We start from the raw sequence: 27,668 nt of genomic DNA on the forward strand, positions 1-27,668 counted from the left end.
GTTCTGTTTTATGTAAATTATGTATAAAGCAAATAAAGGGGAAATGTAGAAAATTATAAAGAATTTAAGAAATAAATCAGGAATTTCAAGCTATAATAAACCAATACATTAAAATAGATATCATTGTATATGCAACTTATAATATACAACAGTATGTGCAATTAATCAGTTTTTCTTTTATATTTATAGAAATAGCTGAATGACACCCAAAGAGCATATTTCTCTGTGTTCCGGAGGAAGAAAGTTATCATAAGCAGAAATTATAATAACTTTGAGCACTATGTCCTAAGTGGCCAAGGTAACAGTTTCTTGATCACAAACCCAGCTGGCATTTACAGGTACTGTGAAAGACTAGATCAGGCCTTGGCAACTGAGGGCAATATGGCTCTTAGAAAGAACTGAAGGATATAGTTCAAGGCTTAAACCAGCCCTGCTCAAATTTGCCGCTGAAAAGCAACCAAAATTGAGGCCCCATTATTTGAGGTCTGGCCAAATGGCCTTGCTGCCTGTCTCTCCACCTCCCTGTATCTTCTTGTAGTTCCTATCTACTTTCTAGGGTGATGGTAATAATGGTCAAAGTAGCTAGTCACATGCCTAAGTACGTACTCAATAAATACTGCTTCGCTTTCTTTCTCCTATGGCTCCACACATCTTTTTTAAAAAAATAATGAGCACACAAACAAGGTTGGCTATAGACATTTCATTTTAAGAGCCAGCTACATGGCTCAAATATTGGTTGTGGTACCCTCTGATTTGTTTAAAATTCACCCAGGGATCCCACAATGATTCTCAATTTGATCTGAGCAAGCACAATTTGAAATATATCTTAGTATTCTAAATGGTTTCCTGGCCCATAAGGAATCAGGCAGGCTACAGCATGTTTGGATAAAGATTCACATCTAACCCATGAACATATATAAAATGCTTATATCAGTTATCTTGTGTTACACAGACACAGGGACAAAATTATAGTGTATGCTATGCCAAAGGCTCAAAATAGCAGGATGGTTATTTAAATTGTAGTTTAGAATTCCTCAAATCACTACCTTTTCCTAAGAAGTCCATATCCTTATGACATTGTAAGCCCAATAAAGAAAGGAGGAAATATAGTGCCTATCATCTGAATGTGCAGACTCCATCATATGGCAGAACATTTGTAACTAGCCACGTGGCTTGGGGCAAACCACTTTATTTCTTCAGTCTGAGAAACATTTGCATACCTACCTCATACAAGGCTTTGAGATGGACTTCTGAGGGATGACTCAGACATGACTTTAAAGAGAAGGGCCTACTGGGTATGGACTTTCAGTAGAGTTAAGTACAGAATCTGCAGTAGTTCTAGAAGCAGAATGGTATATTCAGGAATAGGGATAAGCAAGTGGTCTGATTTGGTTGAAGTATATGGGGCATGCAGAGAGTGCAGGGGACTAAGGTTGTTGGGGGGCTATTTATTGGATGTAGAGGTCATAAGAGGGGAGGCATCACAGATTTGGAGCCTAGGTGACTTGGAAGATGGGTTGCCCTTTTTAAATTTAATTTTTTTTTTTTTTTTGAGATGGAGTCTCGCTCTGTCACGCAGGCTGGAGTGCAGTGATGCCATCTCAGTTCACTGCAACCTCCTCCTCCCGGATTCAAGTGATTCTCCTGCCTCAGCCTCCAGAGTAGCTGGGATTACAGGGACCCACCACCACACCTGGCTAATTTTTGTATTTTTAGTAAAGACGGGGTTTCACCATGTTGGCCAGGTTGGTCTTGAACTCCTGATCTCAGGTGGTCCGCCCACCTCAGCCTTCCAAAGTGCTGAGATTACAGGCATGAGCCACCGTGCCCGGCCGACTTTGGTTTTAAATGTACATCCTAGGTTTTAAGATTCTAGTTGGACATTCAGCTGGAGAGTCCAGAAGGTAGCTGAAATGTGGGATTGAATCTTGGGAGTATTTCAGTGGACATATAGATCTGAGAGCTGCTGAAAGTGAAAGTTGAACCTGATTGGGTCTACTTACCAGGATGTAGGTCCAGTTAATGCAGTCACGATACCCTATTAATGGTAGGCTTAAACCAGACAGAGGGTATATTTTTTTCTCTCTTTTTTTTTTCTTTTTTTTTTTTGAGAAGAAGTCTCACTCTGTCGCCCAGGCTGGAGTGCAGTGGCATGATCTCGGCTCACTGCAACCTCTGCCTCCCGGGTTCAAGCAATTCTCTGCCTCAGCCTCCCAAGTAGCTGGGATTACAGGTGCCCACCACCACACCTGGCTAATTTTTGTATTTTTAGTAGAGACAGGGTTTCATCATCTTGGCCAGGCTGGTCTTGAACTCGTGACCTCGTGATCCACCCACTTCGGGCTCCCAACGTGCTGGGATTACAGGTATGAGCCCCCGCGCATGGCCTTTTTTTTCTTTTTCACATAATTCAAGAGTAAGCAGTCTAGGGTTGGTGTGGTGGCTCTGGGATGTCAGAGACTCAGATTCCTCCTATCTTTTTGCTCCACCAAGCCCGGGATCATGCCTTTTCTCACATTGTCCAAGATGGCTTAACACTACTGTACTTCCAGGCAGTGGGAAGGAGAAAACAAGTTAAAAGTATGACCTGGATGTACTGTAGGACTAGAACCCTGGTTTTTAGCTAAACTCATGCTAAACCCACAATAAAGATTACATTTCCAGTCTCCCTTACAGATAAGTGGCCAATCAGAGGTGAGCCAAATACACATGAGCAACTTCTAGATCCATTCTACAAACATCTTTTGAATATCACTATGTCCTTCCATACTGAGTCACAGAGAACAGTGCTGTGAAAGCCAAAGGAAAGGAGAGCGCTTGCTTCAGCAGCACATTTACTAAAATTGGAACCATACAGGAAGATTAGCCTGTCCCCTGTGCAAGGATGATGTGCAAATTCGTGAAATGTTCCATATTTTTAAAAAAAGTCCAGGCACAGTGGCTCATGCCTGTGCTCCCAGCACTTTGGGAGGCTGAGGTTCAAGACCAGCCTGGGCAACATAGCAAGACCTCATCTCTATAAAAAATTTTTTTTAATAACGAGAGGCTTCTGAAAGAGGGGTTTCACAATGTTACAGACAGATCAAGGAGGAGGAGAACTGAAGACACGAGGGCAGAGCTACTCAACCAGGGCCTATTTTGCCACTTCCAGGGGACATCTGGCCATGTCTGGAGACATTTTTGGTTTGTGATGACTGTGAAAGGAAATGTGTGTGCTTCTATCATCTAGAAATTAGAGGGCACAGGTGCTACTAAACACTCTGCAATGCATAGGAAAACCCCCAACAACGAAGAATAATCCTGGCCCAAAATAGCAATTGTGCTGAGGTTGAAAAACCCTGCATCAGGAGATTAGGACAGGCTGGGCCTGGTGGCTCACACCTGTAATCCCAGCATTTTGGGAGGCTGAGGCCGGCAGATCACTTGAGATCAGGAGATCGAGACCAGCCTGGCCAACATGGTGAAAACCTGTCTTTACTAAAAACACAAAAATTAGCCAGGCGTGGTGGCATGCACCTGTAATCCCAGCTACTAGGGAGGCTGAGGCAGGAGAATCACTTGAATTCGTGAGGCAGAGGTTACAGTGAGCCAAGATCACGCCACTGCACTCCAGCCTGGGCAAAAGAGCTAGACTCTGTCAAAAAAAAAAAAATCCTGAAGCCCAGGTCACACCCAGGCCAATTAATTCAGAATACCTCAGGGTGGGACTCAGGCATCAGTATTTTAAAAAAATACCAAGTGATTCAAATGCACAGCAAAGTTTGAGAACTATGAGATCAGGAGGTAACTGGTAAACTCTGAGGCGGAAGTTTTGACAATTACTGGCATACAGAGGGTTCTTGACAACTATCTGTTGAGTGAGCGAATACATAAATGAATAACACCACGAGGATAGAAGCAAATGGTCAGTGGTTGAGGAAATAAGTTGGAAGTGGAGGTTGGGGGAGAGCTTTAAGTACAAATTACTCTTCCCTAAACTCTGGTTGCATCAGGAAAAAGAGAAGGGTAGCACATTGAGGGAGAAGCAGATACCGAAAAGATTTTTGTATTTTTATTTTATTTTATTATGAGACAGAGTCTCACTCTGTCACCCAGGCTGGAGTGCAGTGGCACAATCACAGCTCACTGCAGCCTCAACCTCCCGGGCTCAGATGATCCTCCCACCTCAGACTCCTGAGTAGCTAGGACTACAGGTGCCCACACCACACCCAGCTAATTTTCGTATTTCTTATAGAGATGGGATTTCACCATGTTGCCTTGGCTGGTCTGGAACTCCTGTACTCAAGTGATTCACCTGCCTCAGCCTCCCAAAGTGCTAGGATTACATGTGTGAGCCACTGTGCCCAGATGGGAAAAGATTTTCTATTTTTAGGTTGATACAGAATTGAGCATGTTTGTGGGAAGAGGGTAAGAAGTAAGGAGAGAGAAAAAGGGTAAGGACATGAGGGATAAGAGGAGTCATCAGTGGAGGGGATGAGATGAGGCATGTGCTTTCTGCAGGGGAAGAGATATTCCTAGAGACAGAAGGTAAAGATGTGGACTAATTCTAAGATAAAGGTGATGGCAGGGGTGGGGGTGGGGTCTTGAATGACCTCCATCTTCCCTATAAGTAGAAAATGAGGTCTTATAATAAGTGTGGCAGGGGTGGATTTTGGGCTTGAGGGAGTTGAGAAGTCTTAGGCAACACTGTATAGAAAGCCATCGTCAAAAAGATCCCAGGCCAGGCGTGGTGGCTCATGCCTGTAATCCCAGCATTTTGGGAGGCCGAGGTGGGTATATCACCTGAGGTCAGAAGTTCGAAACCAGCCTGGCCAGCATGGTGAAACCCCCTCTCTACCAAAAATACAAAAAATTAGCCAGGCATGGTGGCAGGCACCTGTAATACCAGGTACTCGGGAGGCTGAGGCAGAAGAATCACTTGAACCTGGGAGGCGGAGGTTGTAGTGAGCCAGTTGCAGTGAGCTGAGATCACACCATTGCACTCCAGCCTGGGCAACAACAGGGAAACTCCGTCTAAAAAAAAAAAAAAAAAAAACCACAAGTGAAGCCCAGGTTTGGAATTGTGAATCTATATTGGGTCAAACCAGCGTGACCTTGGGACTTTCTCCAGCAATACCTTGCAGTGTGGGAGGGGAGACACCGGGCAATAGGAGCCAGCTGGGGCTGGGAAAACACGGACAGTAGAAAACCAGTGAAGGGAAGAAATCTTTGGCATTTATGAGCAAATTTCAAAATGGCTGAGCATGAGATCTAGGCCAGGAGGAAATATGAGTGAAATGAAAAGAGTGCTTATAATTGAAGAGAAGAGCGTAGATGAATGACTTAGAGACACCATGAAATGTTCAGTGGTAGAGAAAAAGAAGAATATTTCCAGTTCTAGGTGCTTTGGGAGCCACAGCTTAAGGTGCAGACATGGCCAAGTCCAAGAACCACAGCACACACAACCAGTCCTGAAAAAGGCACAGAAATGGTATCAAGAAAACCCAGTCACAAAGATATGAATCTCTAAGGGGATGGACCCCAAGTTCCCGAGGAACATGTGCTTTGCCAAGAAGCAAAACAAGAAGGGCCTAAAGAAGATGCAGGCCAACAGTGACAAGGCCATGAGTGCACGCGCTGAGGCTATCAAGGCCTTCGTAAAACCCAAGGAGGTTAAGCCCAAGATCCCAAAGGGTGTCAGCTGCAAGCTCGATCAACTTGCCTACATTGCTCACCCCAAGCTTGGGAAGCGGGCTCGTGCCCACATTGCCAAGGGGATCAGGCTGTGCTGGCCAAAGGCCAAGGCCAGGGATCAAACCAAGGCCCAGGCTGCAGCTCCAGCTTCAGTTCCAGCTCAGGCTCCCAAAGGTGCCCAGGCCCCTACAAAGGCTTCAGAGTAGATATCTCTGTCTGCCAATGTGAGGACAGAAGGACTGGTGTGATAACCCACGAGCTGCCATCTGCATGGGGCTGGGGTCCTCAAATAAACCTGAGGCAGGAAAAAGAAAAAGAAGAATAAGTTGGGTCAGAGGGAATTTCATAGAATGAGATTTAGAAGTCAAGCCACTTTAAATAATGACAGAATCTAACGTGTGGGTTTGATTACATTATCTCTTAAACCTCTTCCAACTCTAAAACTCTATGAGAAATATGAGTGAGTGAATACTGCACTTACATCCAAATTTCCAAGTGGCTGACAGCGTGACCCCAATCGATCCTTGTTACATGTAAAGTCCCATCAAGTACAAGTCCATGGGGATAGACTTGGACTATTTTAGGAATTTCTGCATGTGCTCAATGCTAAGGATAATCAATCACTATTGGACCTACATGTCTTTCAGAAACAATTTTTTTTTTTTGAGACAGGATCTCACTCTATTACCCAGGCTGGAGTGCAGTGGTGACATCATATCTCACTGCAGCCTCAAACTCCTGGGCTCAACCAATTCTCCGGCCTCAGCCTCCTAAATAGCTGGGACTACAGACATGAGCTACATGCCCAGCTAATTTTTAAATTTTTTGTAGAGATGAGGGTTCTTACTATGTTGCCCAAGCTGGTCTTGAACTCCGGGCCTCAGGGAATCCTCCTGCCTCAGCCTCCCAAAGTGCTAAGAATGGCTGGGTGTGGTGGTTCATATCCGTAATCCCACCACTTTGGGAGGCCAAGGTGGTTGGATCCCTTAAGCCCAGGAGTTTGAGACCAGCCTGAGCAACATGGACTCCACCTCTACAAAAATTACAAAAATTAGCTGGGCATGGTGGCGCATGCCTGTAGTCCCAGCTACTCAGGAGTCTGAGGGAGGAGGATTGCTTGAGCCCAGGAGGTTGAGGTTGCAGTGAGCCATGATGGTGACACTGCACTCTAGCCTGGGACAGAGCAAGACTCTGTCTCTAAATAAATAAATAAATAAAACAAAGTGCTGGAATTACAGGTATGAGCCACCATGCTCAGCAAAACTTTTAATATAAATTCTACTGTCACCAGTATTTGAGAGTAGACTGTGGAAGTTAGGTAAGATCAGAGTCTGTGTCACATAAAAGCAAATGTATGACTAAAAAGAAAAAAAAACCTTTGCTTCACACGTATCCATGTGATAGAGGTTTATCCTCACTTCCCCCTTTCCCTTCCCTCAGTCAATTTGCAATAATAATAATTTAAAAAGGTAAAATGGTGATGTCGTGGAACAAATTACTTTGTTTGAAAGACAGAACCGCAGGTTGGTGTTTATGGGAGGACTCAGACTTGGCATGGTATTGTGAGGCAAAGAGGACGCTTGTTAGGAACTTGTGATCATTACTGAACCAGGCAGGGGAACCTGGGCCCCTGAACTCTGTCTCTTTACACTGCATTTTGAAAGCAGCACTTGGCTCTCCAATTGCCCCATATGCTGGTTTTATTCGGTGGCTCAGCTGGGTGGAGTGAACTCTGGGAAGAGATGCATTCATTTTTAGTTACCTCACCAGATTGCTAATTTTCACTCTGGAGGCATAAATCACCATAATTACTGTAATCCCAAGACGAAGGGGCTGCTATTCTGGCACAAGGGCAGCAGCTATTTGTACCGCCAAAGCTGTTCTACCTGAGAGCTGGGGAAAGAGTTGCATATGGCTGGTTCTGCAGGACACTCTTAGATTTGGGGTGGAGGGTGTGCTGGGAACCCATTCTCCTTTACCTGGGAGAAATGGAGATCCTGGAGGAGCAGTTTCTTCTGTGTTAGTGGCAAGCCTGTGGCTTAAGACAGAGCTTTGGCCCTCAGCTCACTGCACAGCCCACACTGCCCAGCTGTTGACATGTTTGACTTGCAAACAGAACGTCAACAGAACTTCAGAACTTCAGTTCCTCTTCTCTCATCTTTTCCCATCATCTCATTCCTTGGTTTGTCTTGGTTTTTGTTTTTGCATTTCTCCTGAGGAAATCCTTATTAATTTCTGAAGAAATTACCTCAAATAGAAACCAGAGGCTACAAAAATCCCTAGTCCCCTGGAGCAGAGGCTAAATATCATTAGAGAGGGGGAAAACAAAAAAAGGCCAATGTAACTTGTCACTTTGTCATTCATACTTATAATATTGATTAAAATTGTTTTCTTGTTCTTTATTATTTTTAATAGAGATGGAGCCTTGCTATATTGTTGAGGCTGGTCTCCAACTCCTGGCCCCAAGCAGTCCTCCCACTTTGGCCTCCCAAAGTGCTGGGATTGCAGGTGTGAGCCACCATGCCTGGCCATTTTTTTTTTTTTTTTTTTTTGAGACAGAGTCTCATTCTGTTGCCCAGTCTGGAGTGCAGTGGCACGATCTCGGCTCACTGCAAACTCCACCTCTCAGGTTCCAGCGATTCTCCTGCCTCAGCCTCCCGAGTAGCTGGGATTCCAGGCGCCCGCCATCATGCCCGACTAATTTTGGTATTTTTAAAGTAGAGACTTGTTTTCACCATGTTGGCCAGGTTGGTCTCGAACTCCTGACCTCAGGTGATCCGCCTGCCTTGGCCTCCTAAAGTGCTGGGATTACAGGGGTTAGCCACCGTGCCCAGCCCAGTGTTTTTCTTTTTAAATAAAATCAACCTAAACTGAGTCTAAAAAATACCAACTAGATCCTGAATCAAGGTCGCTTAAAAGATGAGTAACTGGTGCAGTGGCTCATGCCTGTAATCCCAGCACTTTGGGAGTCTGAGGCGGGCAGATCACAAGGTCAGGAGATCAAGACCATCCTGGCTAACACGGGAAACCCCGTCTCTACTAAAAATACAAAAAATTAGCCGGGCGTGGTGGCAGGCGCCTGTAGTCCCAGCTACTCAGGAGGCTGAGGCAGGAGAATGGTGTGAACCTGGGATTCGGAGATTGCAGTGAGCCGAGATCGTGCCACTGCACTCCAGCCTGGGCAACAGAGCAAGACACCATCTCAAAAAAAAAAAAAAAAAAAAAAAAAAAAGAAAGAAGAAAAAAAGAAAAAAGATGAAAAACTGATAAATAAATATGAAAAAATTCCTTGCCATTTCCACAGAAGGTGGAGAGGCTGAGATGGGGGAATAACATTTTCTTGACAAGCTCACATCATAATGGTGTCTGGGTGCCTGGCTTTGTGTTTGTTTTTGCCTGACATTTTGAAGAGTCTTAAAATGCAAGAGAAAGGGGAAACTTGACTATACCAAAAAAGAAAAAATCTGCTTAGGAGGAACATTTTTTTTTTGCCTAATATTGTAAAGCCTTGGAGAATTTAGAATCTAAAGCATCTGTTATTGCTGATGGTAGGTTGATGGCCTAAAAAGAGAGGGAATTGTAGGTCAGGAATGTTTTGAGCAAAATGTTTTGCACAAAAATGAGGCTGCGCTTGGGTATTAGAAAATCAGGCAAACAAATAACAGATTGCAACAGGATAAACTGCCCTGTGAAGTAGACTTGCCCCCCAACCCCAATCTGCCTGCCCTCAGATGACAGGAAACAGACCAGCTTTTTTTTTTTTTTTTTTTTTTTTTTTTTTTTCTGTCTTCTAATCACCTGCCCTCATGTTTAGGCAGCAGAGATCTAAGTTATAAACACAGCTCTGCCAGGAGACCCCTTGGCTGAGAATGGCATTTAGAGTATTCTAGTTCTTCCTTGATGTTTTTCACTTTCAGACCTCCTATCCTTTTTAGAACTTGCCACAGTGCCTGGTCACAAGGTTGATGTTTAATACAAATTTAATAAGTTTGTCCAAATTTGGAGATGAATTCTGGGGAAAAGTCAAACAGTGAAAAATAAGGAATTTTACTTTCTCTGGGGGCTCCCAGGCTCTCTGGTTGGGTCAGGGCCCAAGTGGAGCAGGGAAGAAGGGGCCACTCTTTCTGAAGTCTCCCTGCATGAATGACAATAACAGTTGAGTGGCAGTCATATGCTTAGAAGCAAACCATTCTGATTTTGCCTTCTAGAGCAGAGATGTCTCCCCTAAGATCCATTTTACCCCAGCAGAAAAAGCCAGGGTTGTCTGGGTTGTGGCAACACTGTTTTGACAGAAAGCCCTATGATTTTTCTCACAAACTTCCCTAAGGATGCTGTCTTTCAGCTACACATACTTAGATAATTTCTTCTCCCTCACCAACTCAACCTAATGTTGCTAAGAGTTTCGGTACTTTCTCTCTGCTTTCTACCTCATCCCAACCCCCAAGTTCTTTCCCAAATTCCAGCAGCTGGGACCAGTCTCTGGGACAGAGCAGAAATAACATGCAAATTGGGGGTAGGGTTAAACACATCTATCAGTCTAGGAACAGGCAGAAAAGCAACATCCCTCTTACTACAAGTTTGTTAGCGGGAAATAATTTCTTATCCGTCATGAGTGGTGGTATGGGTAGTAACTGAGCATAAGTTATTTGTAGAGATAAATTATTTACTGGGCTGTTAAAGGGCCACATGGAGGCTGTCCAAGGAAAGTCATACAATAATAACGGAAATTTATTATTATTATTTTATTTTTTGAAACAGAGTATCACTCTGTCGCCCAGGCTAGAGTACATTGGCATGATCTTGGCTCACTGCAACCTCCGCCTCCTGGGTTCAAGCAATTCTCCTGACTCAGCCTCCCGAATAGCTGGGACTACAGGTGTGTGCCACCGCACCCAACTAATTTTTGTAGTTTTGGTAGAGTCAGGGTTTCACCATGTTGGCCAGGCTGGTCTCAAACTCCTGACCTCAGGCGATCCACCTGCTTCAGCCTCCCAAAGTGCTGGGATTACAGGTGTGAGCCACTGCACCCGGCCTAATAATGAAAATTAATTATATCTGACATTATGTTGAAAAATATTCTATCCAAAGGACAGTTAGGAAACATTCAGTTTTACGCTGCGTTCGATTCACGGTCTCTTATGGGGAGGAAGAGTAGAAGGATTCCATGTGCATCTGTGTTTGGGCTGTCAAGTTATCCGTATCTACATAACTATTTGTTTTCCTTTGGCTTCAAAGAAATTTTTGGTGTTGCAAGAAATATGTATATTGCAGAAAAACTGTCACTTCTTAAAATGTGCAGTTAATGGCATACGTAAATAAAATGTAGTTTTGCAGTTAATATTTACTATCGATATATATGTTCAATAATTCCCAAACAATTCTAACATTTAGTATTAATTAATTCTAGTATTTATTGCTACTACTGCTGCTACATGTTATGGTTCCATAGCCCCTTTTCCGACAGAGCTTTGAAAACAAAACAAACTCCTTATCTGTTCCTCCTTCCAGTTAAATATTGGAGGAAAGCAGAATAGTAATATGAATTTTTAAAGGGAAAGAAGCACAGAGAATGAACATCAGATAGAATAAGCCCTTGAAATCGTAACTCCAAGCTGGCAAATTGAGCACATTGGATCAAGTGCAGAGTTTTCCATTCTATTCATGTGGAAAAAGAGGAAGCGAAATGGGGAGGAGTAAGAAGAACTCAGAGCGTACAGTAATGATTCCTTAGGAACCTGGAAACATGGAGCTTCTGGAGACAGTGAGAACAATCGCTGGGTTTTTCTCTGCCTGTCATTTTTCAGTCCATGATGAGATGTTGAAGAAACAGATTCCAAAGGTACACCAGTGTAAAAATGTTGCCAAAGTGAAAAGTAGGAGACTGATTTCCTCCTTCTGATTGATGGGAGAGCCATTCACTTTAGGGTGCTTCTGTTTCCTTACTCATCACACAGAGCACTGGAGTGTGGGAAAAATCCCCATCCTACTTTAAGGTTGCCACAAAGGTAAAAAAGACCTGAAGCAGAAGTTGGGAGACCTGAGCTTATGACCTTGGATTTACAGCACAGCTGATATTTGGGGGAATAAAGTTTGTTGTTGTTTTTGTGTGTGTGTTTTGTTTGTTTGTTTGAGACAGAATTTCACTGTGTCACACAGGCTAGAGTGCAGTGGTGAGATCTTGGCTCACTGCAACATCCACTTCCCGGGTTCAAGCGATTCTCCCGCCTCAGCCTCCCTAGTAGCTGGGACTACAGGCACATACCACCACGCCCAACTAATTTTTGTATTTTTAGTACAGACGAGGTTTCACCATGTTGGCCAGAGTGGTCTTGAACTCCTGACCTCAAGTGATCCATCCATCTCGGCCTCCCAAAGTGCTGGGATTACAGGAGTGAGCCACTGCGCCCGGCCTCTGGGGGAATAAGTTCTGAGAGGACACAGGAAAACTGGGGATTGAAAAGCAGGTTTTCACAAGAGTGGAGGCAGCTGGCTCTGTGGGTTCCCAGACTAAGGGGATCTGTGCTTGACAGACCAGAGGCCAGCTCTACTGTGACCATCATCTCAGCCTTTAATTTTTTTTTTTCTTTTTTTTTGAGACAGAGTCTCACTCTGTTGCCCATGCTGGAGTGCAGTGGTGCGAACTCAGGTCACTCCAACCTCTGCCTCCTGGGTTCAAGCGATTCTCGTGCCTCAGCCTCCCGAGTAGCTGAGACTACAGGCGCCCACCACCACCACGCCCGGCTAAGTTTTCTATTTTTAGTAGAGATGGAGTTTTGCCACGTTGGCCAGGCTGGTCTGGAACTCCTGACCTCAAGTGATCCACCAGCCTCGGCCTCCCAAAGTGCTGGCATTACAGGCGTGAGCCACTGCACCCGGCCTAGCCTTGTGATATTAACAGTAACTGCCATTTGCGGTGTGCCTACTCTGTGTCACACTCCTTGCAGTTATTCCATTTAGGGTAGAGCAACATTATTCTAGTTTACAGATGAGAAAACTAAGGCCCCAGAGATTGATTTGCCCAAGCACCCAACTGGCAGTGGAAGTGCCAGTTTCCTCGTGTGTAAAACAAGAGAAGTCAATCTACTGCCCACTGGCTTGTCAAGGGTCACTTGAGATCGGACGACAGGAACCACAAAGAAGTGAGGCCGGGAATTTGCGGATCCACAGTAAAGCAAGTTTGTCTTTTTCCAGACGTGTATTAAGATTCCTTTTTCAAGTGTTCTAAAGCGCAGGCGCAGGCTGTTTTGCGGGTGCCGCCCGGCGCCTCTTGTGCAGGCCGGGGTCGCCCTCTGCCGACCCAGGGCGGGAGCGCGCTGAGTGAACGTTTCCAGGCCTGAGGGCGGGCGGAGATTTTTTTCGCCTGTAGAGGGCGCAGATCGGCGTGCAGAGTAACCCACTCTAGTTGTCCCTTCCTTAAGCACTTCCTGTTTGATCTCTATGATCCATCCAGTTGCGACTTGATTTGTTCCTCAAATTTTCAATTTACCGTAAACACAGGGGACGCGCGCTGACCCGGAAGTGAAAGCTGGAACCCGGCCGGAGTAACTCTGAGCGCGGGCTGTGAGGAAGGAGGTACTGGGCAAGCTATAGCCATGGCTGTGGCTGTAGCCATGGCGGGAGCCTTTATCGGGTCGGAGCCAGGCCCCGCGGAAGAACTTGCCAAACTCGAGTACCTGTCTTTGGTGTCAAAGGTTTGCACTGAACTGGACAATCACTTGGGGATCAACGACAAGGACCTTGGTGAGCCCGGGGAGGTCCCTGTGGCCTCAGTTTGGGATTGAGGGAAGCGGAAGGAGAAAGGTGGTTGATGGACCGAAAGTATGTTCGTGTGAATATGTCTCTCTGTGTCGCAGACACCCGTGCCCAGGGTACCCGCTGCCGTGGCCTCGGCTTGAGAGCCCTCGAGAAACTTTAGAAACTTTCCCGGAGCTGTCAGTGAAGCCCGGGGCGGTCATCTCTGCTTGATTGTTTTTTTTGTTTGTTTGTTTGTTTTTTCAGCCTCAAACATGTTTAACAACAACAGCAGCAGGTGCTGCGATGACGACGATGATGGCTGACGTTTATTGGGTGCTCACTATGTGCTAGATGCGATGCTCAGCTCTTTATTGACATTGTCTTATTTGGTCTTCACGCCACTCTATGACATAGTAGTTAGCGTCTGTGCTTTTAACTGTGTTCTTTGACCGTTCATCCTGTACTCTTTTTTGAGGCAGGGCCTCGCTCTGTTTCCCGGGCTGGAGTGCAGTGGCACGATCTCGGCTCACTGCAGCCTCCACCTCCTGGGCTGAAGCAATCCTCCCACCTCAGCCTCCCGAGTAGATGGGACTACAGGCGGGCGCCGCCAAGCTCGACTCGTTTTTAAATTTTTTGTAGAGACAGGGGTCTCACTGTATTGCCCAGGCTGGTCTCGAACTTCTGGGCTTAAGCAGTCCTCTTCCCTCGGCCTCCCAAAGTGTTGGGATTACAGGCGTGAGCCATTGCGTCCTGTACTGTCTTAAACACCAGTCACTAGATGTTTTGGGGCAAAGTATATCTGGGGAGCCCAAACTGAGGAATTAGAAAAGGCTAGGGTCCTAAAGCTAAAGCCATAGACAGAGCCTTTATGAAGGTAAAGAGGATGGATGGGATCAAGGGCAACCAATGGAGGGATTGACCTTTGGTAAGTACAGCAAGACTTCTTCAGTTGTAACAGGAGCGAGGACAGAGAATACAGTTGCAGATTCAGGTGAGTTTAGAGACTGGTGGTGGGAAGATGAGTGAGAGAGTTCCAGCCCACTCTTCACTTTCCTAAATGAAGATGAAGTCATCAACCGGAGGGATGGAAGGGAAGGGGCAGGTGACAGGAGGGGTTAGGGAAGTTAGACGAGTGACCTTTGGTAAGATTCATACTTTCTCTGAAGCTGTTTTTCTCATCTGTGAAGTGGGACGATGTCTTCACAGGGTCACCATGTAGCATTTAGGAAGATGCCCTGCAGCCAGTATATTTTAGTTTACTTTTTTCTCTTGCCTCCCAGCCAAGATGTGTCTGTCCTATATAATTTTTCCCGCAGGATTCTTCTCTTTTAGTTGATAATGAGGTGGTAATTTCGTCGGTTTTGCTCTCTCGTTGATATGTTTCCTTTATTCAGCAAATATTGAGCGGGGGTAGGCATACCACAGAGAACAAGACAGATTTCTGCTTTCAGGGAGCTTACCTTTCTCTCTGTTTTCATTTTAACTCCTAATACCTTGGCCTTTTAGAGGAAACAAAAAAGTTATTGACATTAACCCCCAGTGTTTAATTGTTTTGAAGTTAACTTCATTTGTGTACAAAAATAGAGCAAAGTATAAACTCCATAATCTTTTAGTTTATTTATAGCTAAAGATCTCAATTAATTTGCAGAAAAACTACAAATATGCTTTTTCTGTTACACACAGAATTATAAAACCAGTAACATTAAAAGTACTAACATTGGCTGGGCGCGGTGGCTCACGCCTGTAATCCCAGCACTTTGGAAGGCTAAGACAGGCCGATCCCCTGAGGTCAGGAGTTTGAGACCAGCCTGGCCAACATGGCAAAACCCCATTTCTACTAAAAAAAAAATACAAAAATTAGCTGGCCATGGTGACTGGTGCCTGTAATCCCAGCTACGCAGGAGGCTGAGGCAGGAGAATTGCTTGAACTCAGGAGACGGAGGTTTCAGTGAGCTGAAATCACGTCACTGCACTCCAGCCTGGACGAAAAGAACAAGACTTTTATTTAAAAAAAAAAAAAAAAAAAAGTACTAATATTGGTTTAATGCAATAGACAGTGTCTTTTGTTGAAACTAAATTGGCAGAGTTGGGTTTAATAACAGAAAGGCATATATTTGCTTCTTTTATGTTTTGTTTGCTGACTTGATGCTTTTGCTTTTGACTCTGATGGATGACTTATTAATTTATGTATTTAATTTTTGGGGGAGTTGAGATAGTAGAGTTTCCGATGAAAACTGGAAAACCTGCTAGACAAATTCTAAAAGAACTGTAATACTGGATTATCATTTAAATTAGTGTTATTTTTACTGTTTTCACCAATGAATTTTTTTAACTATAAATTAATTTTTTATAATGGATTCAGTTAATTTAACGATTCCCCTGTATAATTGTGAAAATTTAAAATACTGATTAATGGGACCAGGCGCCGTGGCTCACACCTGTAATCCCAGCACTTTGGGAGGCTGAGGCAGGTGGATCACGAGGTCAGGAGTTCGAGACCAGCCTGACCAACATGGTGAAACCCTGTCTCTACTAAAAATACAAAAATTAGCTGGGCGTGGTGGCACACACCTGTAATCCCAGCTACTCGGGAGGCTGAGTCAGGAGAATCGCTTGAACCTGGGATGGGGAGGTTGCAGTGAGAGGATCGTGCCACTGCACTCCAGCCTGAGTGACAGAGCAAGACTCCGTGTCAAAAACAAAACAAAACAAAACAAAAAACTGATTAATGATGGCTGGCAGTGAGAATGTGCTGCTGACTGCTTTGGGAGGGGCTCTTTTGAGCATGACATGCCTAGCACCATGGGACTTAGTTCTTCCTCCACATTTCTTGAAAGAGTGTAGGCTCTGAAGTTAGATTGCCTGGGTTTTATTCCTAGCTCCCCGCAGTTATTATTGGGTAGGTCAGTGTCTCAAACCGTCAGCTTCCTCATTGTAAAACATGACAGTAATAGCACCTACTTATGAGAGTTGTTTTGGGGATCATGAAGTAACCCATAAAAAGCACTTAGCATAGTGCCTGGCATATAGTGATGTTCAAAAAGTATTAACCATTGACATTATCGTTACTAACTTATTATGCATAAGATGTGTTCGTGTAGCCTGATGGCATTTGGCTTTCACTTCATCAGAAAGATAAAGGCACATTCCAGGATGGAAATTGTATGGTAGTACTACTTTATGACTTACTCATCTAGATCTTTCATGTTATTTATTCATTTACTTTTCTAGGATTAGCATTCCAATGAAAGCATTACAGTTTTTTTGTGGGTCTCATAGTACGAGGCTTATTATCTCAGTCTACTCCCAAGTAGCTAGGACTACAGATGCATACCACCACCCCCGGCTGATTTTTGTATTTTTTGTAGAGATGGGGTTTTGCCATGTTGCCCAGGCTGGTCTTTAACTCCTGGGCTCAAGCAATCTGCCCACCACAACCTCCCAAAGTGCTGGGATTACAGGCGTGCGCCACTGTCTGAAAGTCGCTTAATTAATAAATAGCTCTAATATTAGAAGTTTCAAGAACTAGGCTGGGCACAGTGGCTCATGCCTGTAATCCCAGCACTTCGGGAGGCTGAGGCAGGAGGATTACCTGAGGTCAGGAGTTCAAGACCAGCCTGGCCAATGTGGCGAAACCCCATCTCTACTAAAACTACAAAAATTAGCCAGGCATGGTGGAGGGCACCTGTAATCCCAGCTACTTAGGAGGCAGAGACAGGAGAATTGCTTGAACCCGAGAGGTGGAGGTTGCAATGAGCCAAGATCGTACCACTGTACTCCAGCCTGAGAGACAGAGCGAGACTTTAAAAAAAAAAAAAAAAAAGGCCAGGTGCAGTGGCTCATGCCTGTAATCCCAGAACTTTGGGAGGCCGAAGCAGGCAAATCACAAGGTCAGAGGTTCGAGACCAGCCTGACCAATATGGTGAAATCCTGTCTGTACTAAAAATATAAAAATTAGCCGGGCATGGTGGCACGCGCCTGTAGCCCCAGCTACTTGGGAGGCTGAGGCAGAAGAATCGCTTGAACTCAGGAGGCAGAGGTTGCGGTGAGCCAAGATCATGCCACTGCACTCCATCCTAGGTGACAGAGCAAGACTCCACCTCAAAAAAAAAAAAGAAAGTTTCAAGAACTAGGCAGGTATGCCAGGCACAGTGGCTTATGCCTGTAATCCCAGCACTTTGGGAGGCTGAGGCAGGCGGATCACGAGGTCAGGAGATCAAGACCATCCTGGCTAACATGGTGAAACCCTGTCTCTACTAAAAATACAAAAAATTAGCCAGGTGTGGTGGCGGGCGCCTGTAGTCCCAGCTACTCGGGAGGCTGAGGCAGGAGAATGGCGTGAACCCAGGAGGTGGAGGTTGCAGTGAGCTGATGGCACCACTGCACTCCAGCCAGACTCTGTCAAAAAAAAAAAAAAAAGAACTAGGCAGGTTTGTGGAGAAAAATTTGGCAAAAAAGTAAGTCTTTCATCAATGTGGAGATTGCACCACCCAGCAGCTGCCTGGCCCTCATATACAGATTGGGTCTATCCTTCTGTTGTGTGCCTCTGTGTGTCTGCATGGGCTCATGCTTTTTATTGTCACCTTTACAGTCTAGTCTAGGTGGCAGCGTGCCCAGGTAGTAGTTTTGTGAGAAGAGGGTACCATGATGTGGGTCAAATAGGTCTTCCTAGTTTAAATGCACTCAAGGGCTACATTGAGCCATTTTGTAGTAATATCTTCCTTTCATTTGTATAAATTCACTAGAATGTGTGTGGATAATTTCAGCAGTCTAGATTTTCTCTCTTGTTTTCTTGTTTTTTTGTTTTTTTAGACGGAGTCTCACTCTCTTGCCCAGGCTGGAGTGCAGTGGCTCAATCCCGGCTTACTGCAACCTCTGCCTCCTGGGTTCAAGTGATTCTCCTGCCTCAGCCTCCCAAGTAGCTGGGATTACAGGCGCCTGCCACCACACCCAGCTAATTTTTGTATTTTTAATAGAGATGGGGTTTCACTGTGTTAGCCAGGCTCATCTTGAACTCCTGACCTCAAGTGATCCGCCTGCCTTGGCCTCCCAGAGTGTTAGGATTACAGGCATGAGCCACCGCACCTGGCCAGATTTTCTCTCTTTACCCTTATCAGATGGTGGTCTTTGTTTTTTATTACTGTTGGATAACCTAATTAGTTTTGTTTTCACCATACTTGAAACTGATTTCTTGCTCATGTCTCTTCTTTTCTGAATTCTGTTTCTTATTTGCAGCTGAATTTGTGATCAGTCTTGCTGAGAAAAATACCACCTTTGATACTTTTAAGGCTTCTCTTGTCAAAAATGGTGCAGAATTTACGGTATGTATATCTGGAGAAGACAATCTGTAGATATTAATGTTTTAATTTATGTTTTTTGTTTGTTTGTTTTTGTTTTTTTGAGACAGAGTTTTGCTCTGTTGCCCAGGCTGGAGTGCAGTGGCGCCATCTCAGCTCACTGCAAGCTCCGCCTCCCGGGTTCACGCCATTCTCTTGCCTCAGCCTCCCGAGTAGCTGAGACTATAGGTGCCTGCCACCATGCCTGGCTAATTTTTTGTATTTTTAGTAGAGACGGGGTTTCACCGTGTTAGCCAGGATGGTCTCGATCTCCTGACCTTGTGATCCACCCGCCTCGGCCTTCCAAAGTGCTGGGATTACATAATTTATGTTTTAATGTCACTATTGAATTTAAATTTTGATAGGGTTTAATATAGGATTTTGATATAGGAAGGAGCCAATTTTATACATACCAATTAAATAAGCCATTAAGTGTGTAATGTTTTCATGCCATTAAGTAATGATGATGTAGCCAGATTTTCTGTGATACCTCTCTAGGAAAACAGGGCAGGATTTTCATCATTAAGTCTTTGTAGGTATTTACATTCTTGTTCTGTGAGTCAGGAAGTTGGAAACGAGTTTTGGGGGTAGTTCTAAACCTTGGGAAATAAAATGGTTGCAGGGAGCCTAATAACTTTTCTCCCCAAAGAGTCCTAAATATCGGCTTTCTCTGAAGCTATTATACTAGGTTCATGCTACACCAGGTTGACACACTATGTTTCATTTATTCCAATTAGCTAAATTCAAGTGCGTAACCACCCTTCCCTACAGGACATTCTTTGCCTTTTAAGTGTATTTAAGCACTGATACGGGAGCTGACAATTTTCGTTCTATGTTTCTTTTCAAAGGATTCTCTTATTAGTAACTTGCTGCGTCTCATACAAACCATGCGGCCTCCAGCGAAGCCTTCCACTAGCAAAGGTAAGCAGAGCTTCCAGCTGAGCTTAGCTTCTAGAATGGTGTAGGTTTTGAACATCCTGTAAATTGCATTTGTTTTCCTCTCAGCAGTTGCTGAGCAAGGAAATATTCCAGTAAGATTTTTCAGATGGGCTGGGCGTAGCAGCTCACTGCTGGAATCCCAGCACTTTGGGAGGCCAAGGTGGAAGGATCACTTGAGCCCAGGAGTTTTAGACCAGCCTGGGCAACATAGAGAGACCTCGTCTCTTCAAAAAAATTAAAAAATTAGCCAAGCATGATGGCGTTCCTCTGTAGTTCCAGCTACTTGGGAGGCTAGGGAAGGAGTGTTGCTTGAGTCCAAAAGGGTGAAGCTGCAGTAAGCCATAGTTGCACCAATGTACTTCAGCCTGAGTGACAGAGGTTTTTTTCCCCTGTTTCAAGGGGAAAAAAAATTTCAAACAACTTAAGACAAAATCAAAAAGATAAGACATAACCCAATGAGTATTGCTACACTCCTCTTTCTGCTACATTTTGAGATAGTTTGTGATCAATGTATTTAGAAAATTAAATTACATTTATAGTAACAGGTATGATTAATATATAGCAAAATGCCATGTTCTGTTTCAGTTTGATACAAATCTAATGTTGAAGTTATTTTGTTAATCATTAATAATATTAAATATATCTTTTTTTAACCCTTTCATGCTCTTTAATGAAACAAGATCCAGTTGTTAAACCTAAAACAGAAAAAGAAAAGCTGAAGGAACTCTTCCCAGTCCTTTGCCAACCGGACAACCCTTCTGTTCGGGTACTGATACCATTTTAAGAATGTCTACTATAAATATATATTCCCAACCCCTTTTCTTTGTCTCATAGTAATTTTATTAATTTTAAGTTTGCCTTTGTTGTAACTTATTTTAAGAATGAAAGTGTTTGATCACTCCCTGAGCATGTACTATGTATTGAATATGTTAAGGGGTTCTGAGAATGATATCCAAGGGAAATGAGATTGGGAATTTGGGGAAGTAGTGATTAGGAATATGAAATAAGGTTCTGGAACAGATGCCTGATGTATGAAATTAGATTTTTTTTTTTTTTTTTTTTTGCTCTGTTAGTTGTTAAAGGTCTAATTTTTAAAGCATTTTGATTTTTAAATCTCATTTTAATAAATATTTATTGAGTACTTACTGTATGCCAAACACTGTTCTAAGTACCTGGGTAACAGCAGTGAACAGAACAGACAAGAGTTTCAGCCTTTGGAGATTATATCCTAATTTTGGGGTAGGGAGCAGGAAATAAACGTGAACATTCTGATGGGGAGGAGATAGGCAATAAACAAACAAATAGTTATGTAACATAGCAGATAGCAATAAGGGCTATGGAAAAAAATAAAGCTGGAGTGGGGGGAGGGAGGAACAGTGCAGAGGGAGAGTTGCTTTTTAAAATTTTTAACACCTGTTTTCTATTTATATAATCATCACTTGCATTCTTTCATGGCAGGGATGATTAATATCTAACTGCCTTTCATAGAATTCTATTAAGGATAAAGGGGATTTGTCAAATGTAGCAGTAATTCTCAAGAGCCTTTTTCCCATTTCTTCTGCATCTATCCTGAATCAAGTTGAAAATCTCTGCCCCTCTTCTGTTTCCCTCACATAGTGATTAGTGATTTATAGATGTACCTGAGGTACATACAGATTCTTGAGTAGTTTTTTTCCCTAACTTTGCTGGCCTCTACCTCTGCAGACCATGTTGGATGAAGATGATGTGAAAGTTGCTGTGGATGTCCTGAAAGAACTGGAAGCTTTAATGCCCAGCGCAGCAGGCCAGGAGAAGCAAAGAGATGCTGAACACCGGTTTGTCCTTAGTGTCCTGTCCTTTGGAAGTTTAGGGTACTGTGACAGTTGAATATTATGGACCAGCCAAGCAAAATTTTGGGCAAGTTTACAAAATCTGGACTGGTCATATATCATATTGTTGGATCTGTTTTCATTGCTTCCTGCTTAAGTGTATGTAGCAAATGCTAGGATGTTCAGAATATAGAAATCAGGGTTGAAAGAGGCTGAACATGTTTGTGGCTCGATTCTTTATTGGCTTATAGGGATGTCGTAGTTATTGAAACTCTAATTCAGTTCAAAACCTAGTGGGCACCTACCATGTGCATGGCACTGTACTGGATGCTTGGGGATGCAAAGATGAAATCAGATTGGTTTCTTTTTTAAACAGGTGCTTATTGATTTGTTAGGGACAGGACAAAGAAGAAGAAGCGGAGTCGAAGCCGAGATCGAAACCGAGATCGAGACAGAGATAGGGAACGAAACCGAGATAGAGACCACAAGCGGAGACACCGATCTCGCTCTCGATCACGTTCCAGGACCCGGGAGAGGAATAAAGTGAAGTCTAGATATCGGTCCAGGAGCAGGAGTCAGAGTCCCCCCAAAGACCGGAAGGACCGGGACAAATATGGAGAGCGGAATCTGGATAGATGGCGGGATAAGCATGTGGACCGCCCTCCTCCAGAAGAGCCCACCATTGGTGACATTTATAATGGCAAAGTTACCAGCATCATGCAGTTTGGTTGCTTTGTGCAGCTGGAAGGACTAAGGTAATGACTGGTGCTCTTCTGTTCACACCAGTGATGGGCAGAATTTCTTTTATCATTGAGGATTTTCACATTCTAAAAAGTTACTTTGATTAATGACACTTTAGTCAAATCAGCCATACATGGTTCTTAGAAATTGACTCTTTTGAAATGTTACAGAGCCATTTATTCCTTTCTCTGTCTTCAGGAGATCTGTCCTTTGCTTGTTGGGACAGATAGAATTTGCTTCCGCACCCCATGTCTCCCCATGAGGAGAGTGATAATATTATTTTATTGTTTGACCACCTTCATGGTACTTTTCTCTTGAGTTTAAGACCATTTTCTTTCGTTAGTTTCAGTAAGGGTAGAAATTGGTTGGGGGAAAAATATTTTTTGGCATGTTCCAGATGTGTCTGGCTCTCCCTCAGGAAGCGGTGGGAAGGCCTGGTGCACATCTCTGAGCTCCGGCGGGAGGGTCGTGTGGCCAATGTAGCTGATGTGGTGAGCAAAGGCCAGAGGGTCAAAGTCAAAGTGCTGTCCTTCACTGGGACCAAGACCAGCCTGAGCATGAAGGTAGGTGAGATGGTCAGCCTGTTCTTACATCTGGTGGCCAAGGGAATGGAAGAGGACAGCAAGTGAGACAGCTCCCTTGTTTTTGTGCCTTAGGATGTGGATCAAGAGACTGGAGAAGATCTAAACCCAAATAGACGGCGAAATCTTGTCGGGGAGACCAATGAGGAGACCTCAATGCGGAATCCTGATAGACCCACTCACTTGTCCCTTGTCAGTGCTCCTGAAGTAGAGGACGACTCACTGGAACGCAAGCGCCTCACCCGAATCTCTGACCCAGAGAAGTGGGAGATCAAACAGGTTGGGGCCTTTAGTTTTCATGACCAGATAGTCATTCAGCATGTAGCATGGTGCTTAGGGGTGTGCCCTGGAGCACAGTGGCCTGGGATAACTTTTGACCACTATATTAGTCTGTTTTCACGCTGCTGATAAAGACGTACCTGAGACTGGGCAATTTACTAAAGAAAGAGGTTTATTGGACTTAGAATTCCACTTGGTTGGGGAGGCCTCACAATCATGGAGGAAGATGAAAGGCACATCTCACATGGCAGTAGACAAGAGAAGAGAGCTTGTGCAGGGAAATGCCCCTTTTTAAAACCATCAGATTTCATGAGACTTACTATCATGACAACAGCGTGGGAAAGAGCTGCCTCCATGATTCAGTTACCTTCCACTGGGTCCCTCCCACACACGTGGAAATTCAAGATGAGATTTGGGTGGGGACACAGCCAAACCATGTCAGCCACTTATTAGCCGTGTAATCCTTAGCTAAGCTACTCTACCTCATGCCTCAGTACCCTTATCTATAAAACAGGACCAGTGTTGGTGGTGTGAGGATTAAATGAGTTAATAAAGGTGAAAGTCGCTGGGCGTGATGGCTCACGCCTGTAATCCCAGCACTTTGGGAAGCTGAGGCTGGCGGATCACGAGCTCAGGAGTTCAAGACCAGCCTGACCAGTATGGTGAAACCCCATCTCCACTAAAAATACAAAAGATTAGACGGGCGTCATGGTGTGCACCTATAATCCCAGCTACTCAGGACGCTGAGGCAGGAGAATCGCTTGAACCCGGGAGGCAGAGGTTACAGTGAGCTGAGATCACGCCACTGCACTCCAGCCTGGGCGACAGAACAAGACTCTGTCTCAAAAAAAAAAAAAAAAATTAGTGAAACTCTCAGGTTAGTGCTTAGCATATGGTAATTGCTATGTAAGTCTTCATTATTTTGTTTTGTTTTGTTTTCTTTTTTTTTTTTTTTATTGAGACGGAGTCTCACTCTGTCACCCAGGCTGGAGTACAGTGGTGCAATCTCAGCTCACTGCAACCTCTGCCTCCCGGGTTCAAGTGATTGTCGTGCCTCAGCCTCCGGAGTAGCTGGGATTACAGGCGCCCTACACCACACCCGGCTAATTTTTTTTGAATTTTTAGTAGAGACGGGGTTTCACCATGTTGGCCGGGCTGGTCTTGAACTCCTGGCCTCAGGTGATTCTCCCATCTCGGCCTCCCAAAGTGCTGGGATTACAGGCGTGAGCCACTGTGCCCAGCCTATTGTTTTCATCTTTCTTCACTAAATAACATAACCGTGGTGTGTCAAGCACCATGCAGAGCTAGGGCTATAAGCACAAATATATCATGGTTCCTATGCTTAAGGAACTCAAAGTCCAGCAGAGGAGACAGATCTAAACAAATAATTGTGAGGGGTTACGTATTTTTTACTTTATTTTTGAGGCAAGTTCTTACCTGCACTATCGCCCAGGCAAGAGTGCAGTGGCATGACCACGGCTCACTGCAGCCTCAACCTTTCAGGCTCAAGCCATCCTCTCACCTCAGCTTCCCAATTAGCTGTGACCCCAGGCACATGCCACCATGCCTGGCTAATTTTTTAATTTTTTATAGAGACAGTCTTGCCGTGTTAACAGGGCTCGTCTCAAACTCCTGGGCTCCAAGTGATTCTCTTGTCTCAGCCTCCCAAAGTGTTGAGATGACAGGCATGAGCTGCCATGTCTAGCCTACATATTATACAATAAATGTACCAGAGTGCTGTGGAAACAAGGGAAAGAGCAGATAACTCTTCCTGGGGATGATACTTTTGAGCTTATACTTTATAGCACCATGTTGGAGAACCGCCTCCGCAACCCTGGAATGGGATATATGACATTTGAGCTCCCGACATCGTGGGTCAGAGGAGAAAAAAACTGGGTTTCCTACATGAAACCTCTGTAATTAACTCTCCTAGAAAAGAAGAGTTTTGGCTGGGCATGTCGCTGACACATGTAATCTCAGCACTTTGGGAGGCCAAGGCAGGAGGATTACTTGAGGCCAGGAGTTTGAGACCAGCCTGGACAAATAGTGAGACCCTGTTTCTAGAAAAAATTTAAAAATTAGCCAGATATTATGGTGTGCGCCAGTAGTGTCAGCTATTCAGGAGGCTGAGGTAGGAGGATTGGTTGAGCCCAGGAGTTTGAGGTTGCAGTGAGCTTTGATCAGGTCACTGCACTTCAGCCTGGGTGACAGAGCAAGGTCCTGTCTCAAAAAAACAAAACAAAACCAAAAAACAACAAAAAAAAGTTTTGATCTTAGCAGGTTACAAATGCTGTCTTCTCTTCTTTGGCTAGATGATTGCTGCCAATGTCCTTTCCAAAGAAGAATTTCCAGACTTTGATGAAGAGACTGGCATTCTCCCTAAGGTGGATGATGAAGAAGGTAACTAGTCAGTTGGATCAAGAAGGATGATTGGCAAGTTGAGCCATTGAATTGGGTGATTTGCTTGTAGTTTAACCCAGTGGCTATTAATCATTTGTTCTTTGGATCTCACTACTCATCTCTCAAAAAAAAAGGATCTCACCATGATGGAAGCAAGAAGTTCACTTTTCTGACAAGTGCTTATGCATTATTACTATACTCGTTGCTTATAATAAGCTCTCAGGGCCAGGTGTGGTGGCTCACGCCTGTAATCCCAGCACTTTGGGAGGCCGAGGCCAGCAGTGTTGCGGGAAGTCAGGGACCCCGAACAGAGAGACCAGCTGAAGCCGTGGCAGAAGAACGTGGATTGTGAAGATTTTATGGACATTTATTAGTTCCCCAAATTAATACTTTTGTAATTTCTTATGCCTGTCTTTAATGCAGTCTCTAAACATAAATTGTAAAGATTTCATGGACACTTATCACTTCCCCAGTCAATACCCTTGTGATTTCCTATGCCTGTCTTTACTTTAATCTCTTAATCCTGTCAGCCGAGAAGGACGTATATCGTCTCAGGACCCTGTAATAATTGCCTTAACTACAAAAATTGTACAGCATGTGTGTTTGAGCAATATGAAATGTGGGCACCCTGAAAAATGGGATATATGACATTTGAGCTCCCGACATCGTGGGTCAGAGGAGAAAAAAACTGGGTTTCCTACATGAAACCTCTGTAATTAAACCTCTGAAAAAAGAACAGGATAACAGCAATTGTTCAGGGAATAAGAGAGATAACCTTAGACTCTGAGAGTTTAAGGTTCTTTTTTCCTGTTCCTTTTTCAGGGTGCCCACATTTCATATTGCTCAAACACACATGTTGTACAATTTTTGTAGTTAACGCAATTATTACAGGGTCCTGAGATGATATACATCCTTCTCGTCTGACAGGATTAAGAGATTAAAGTAAAGACAGGCATAGGAAATCACAAGGGTATTGATTGGGGAAGTGATAAGTGTCCATGAAATCTTTACAGTTTATGTTTAGAGACTGCAGTAAAGACAGGCATAAGAAATTACAAAAAGTATTAATTTGGGGAACTAATAAATGTCCATAAAATCTTCACAATCCACGTTCTTCTGCCATGGCTTCAGCTGGTCTCTCTGTTTGGGGTCCCTGACTTCCCGCAACTGGGGTCCCTGACTTCCCACAACACAGCAGATCACCTGAGGTTAGGAGTTTGAAACCAGCCTGGCCAACATGGTGAAACCCTGTCTCTACTAAAAAAATACAAAGATTAGCTGGGTGTGGTGGCACACGCCTATTGTCCCAGCTACTCGGGAGTCTGAGACAGGAGAATTGCTTGAACCCGGGAGACGGAGGTTGCCGTGAGCCGAGATCGCGCCACTGTACTCCAGCCTGAGTGACAGAGTGAGACTCTATCAAAAAAAAAAAAGCTTTCAGGATATAAAAAGTTATAATTGTATTTTTGGGAGTAAATTTGATCTCATATTCTTAGTAATTCTGAAAACCCTGGATCCACCTAGATTACCTCTGAGTTCCCCTGGAAACAACTTTTAACTCAGCCCATAATGACTTTTTTGAAATTATGAAATCTTATAATAGAATTCTGTAACTTATATTGTAGTAGTAAGTGAGCACCTACGTACTCACCACCCAGCTTAAGAAGTAGAATTTTACAAGCACCTCTGAAGCCCCTACGTGCTCCCCTCTGCTTAGATCTTCTTTCTTCCTCCTAGGAGTAACCACCATCCCACGTTTGTGTTAATTACTCCTTTGCTTTTCTTTAGTTTTACCATCTACATATCTATCCCTAAACATTATATTGTGTTGTCTATTTTTGAACTTAACTCATTTTTCTTTTTTTTTTTTGACTTACATATTTTTGATATTTATGTTGATATTTATATTGGTATTTCAGTCATTTTCATTGCTATAGAGTGTTTATATATAAATTGTCTATAATTTATCCATTTTACTTTTGATGGACATATGAGTTGTTTCTTGGTTTTTGGTTAATCTTTGTGAATAATAGTATTTTGAAATTGCTATATTGTCTCTTAGTGCTTATGTGCAAAACGTTCTTTTTTCCCTAAATGCATAGAATTACTGGGTAGGCCAAGTGTCATGGCTCAGCCCTGTAATCCCAGCACTTTGGGAGGCTGGCTGAGATGGTAGA

General features: G+C 43.9%; 1 protein-coding gene, 2 non-coding genes and 1 pseudogene across 9 annotated transcripts in view; 3 read left to right on the forward strand and 1 right to left on the reverse strand.

The window, feature by feature from the left end:
* The first annotated feature begins 2,813 nt into the window (after positions 1 to 2,813).
* LOC112129869 (U6 spliceosomal RNA) lies at positions 2,814 to 2,919 on the forward strand. Its single transcript, XR_002912205.1, has one exon. It is a non-coding gene; the product is annotated as a U6 spliceosomal RNA (small nuclear RNA).
* Positions 2,920 to 5,412: 2,493 nt separating this feature from the next.
* LOC100436482 (large ribosomal subunit protein eL29-like) lies at positions 5,413 to 5,914 on the forward strand (annotated as a pseudogene).
* A 7,008-nt stretch (positions 5,915 to 12,922) lies between these two features.
* DHX8 (DEAH-box helicase 8) overlaps positions 12,923 to 27,668 on the forward strand; it is a 44,045-nt gene continuing 29,299 nt past the window's right edge. The window contains exons 1-9 of one of the 7 annotated variants that reach the window (XM_009251686.3): positions 12,923 to 13,413; positions 18,643 to 18,728; positions 19,592 to 19,664; positions 20,363 to 20,448; positions 21,387 to 21,496; positions 21,892 to 22,245; positions 22,650 to 22,794; positions 22,888 to 23,091; positions 25,404 to 25,491. In XM_009251686.3, the coding sequence (XP_009249961.1) occupies positions 13,266 to 13,413; positions 18,643 to 18,728; positions 19,592 to 19,664; positions 20,363 to 20,448; positions 21,387 to 21,496; positions 21,892 to 22,245; positions 22,650 to 22,794; positions 22,888 to 23,091; positions 25,404 to 25,491 (1,294 nt within the window). In that variant the 5' untranslated portion in view covers positions 12,923 to 13,265. 7 annotated transcript variants of the gene reach the window in all.
* Positions 15,624 to 15,684, reverse strand: LOC112129774 (U7 small nuclear RNA). Its single transcript, XR_002912127.1, has one exon. It is a non-coding gene; the product is annotated as a U7 small nuclear RNA (small nuclear RNA).

The sequence above is a fragment of the Pongo abelii genome, chromosome 19 (genome assembly GCF_028885655.2).
Source record: "Pongo abelii isolate AG06213 chromosome 19, NHGRI_mPonAbe1-v2.0_pri, whole genome shotgun sequence".
Taxonomy (NCBI): domain Eukaryota; kingdom Metazoa; phylum Chordata; class Mammalia; order Primates; family Hominidae; genus Pongo; species Pongo abelii.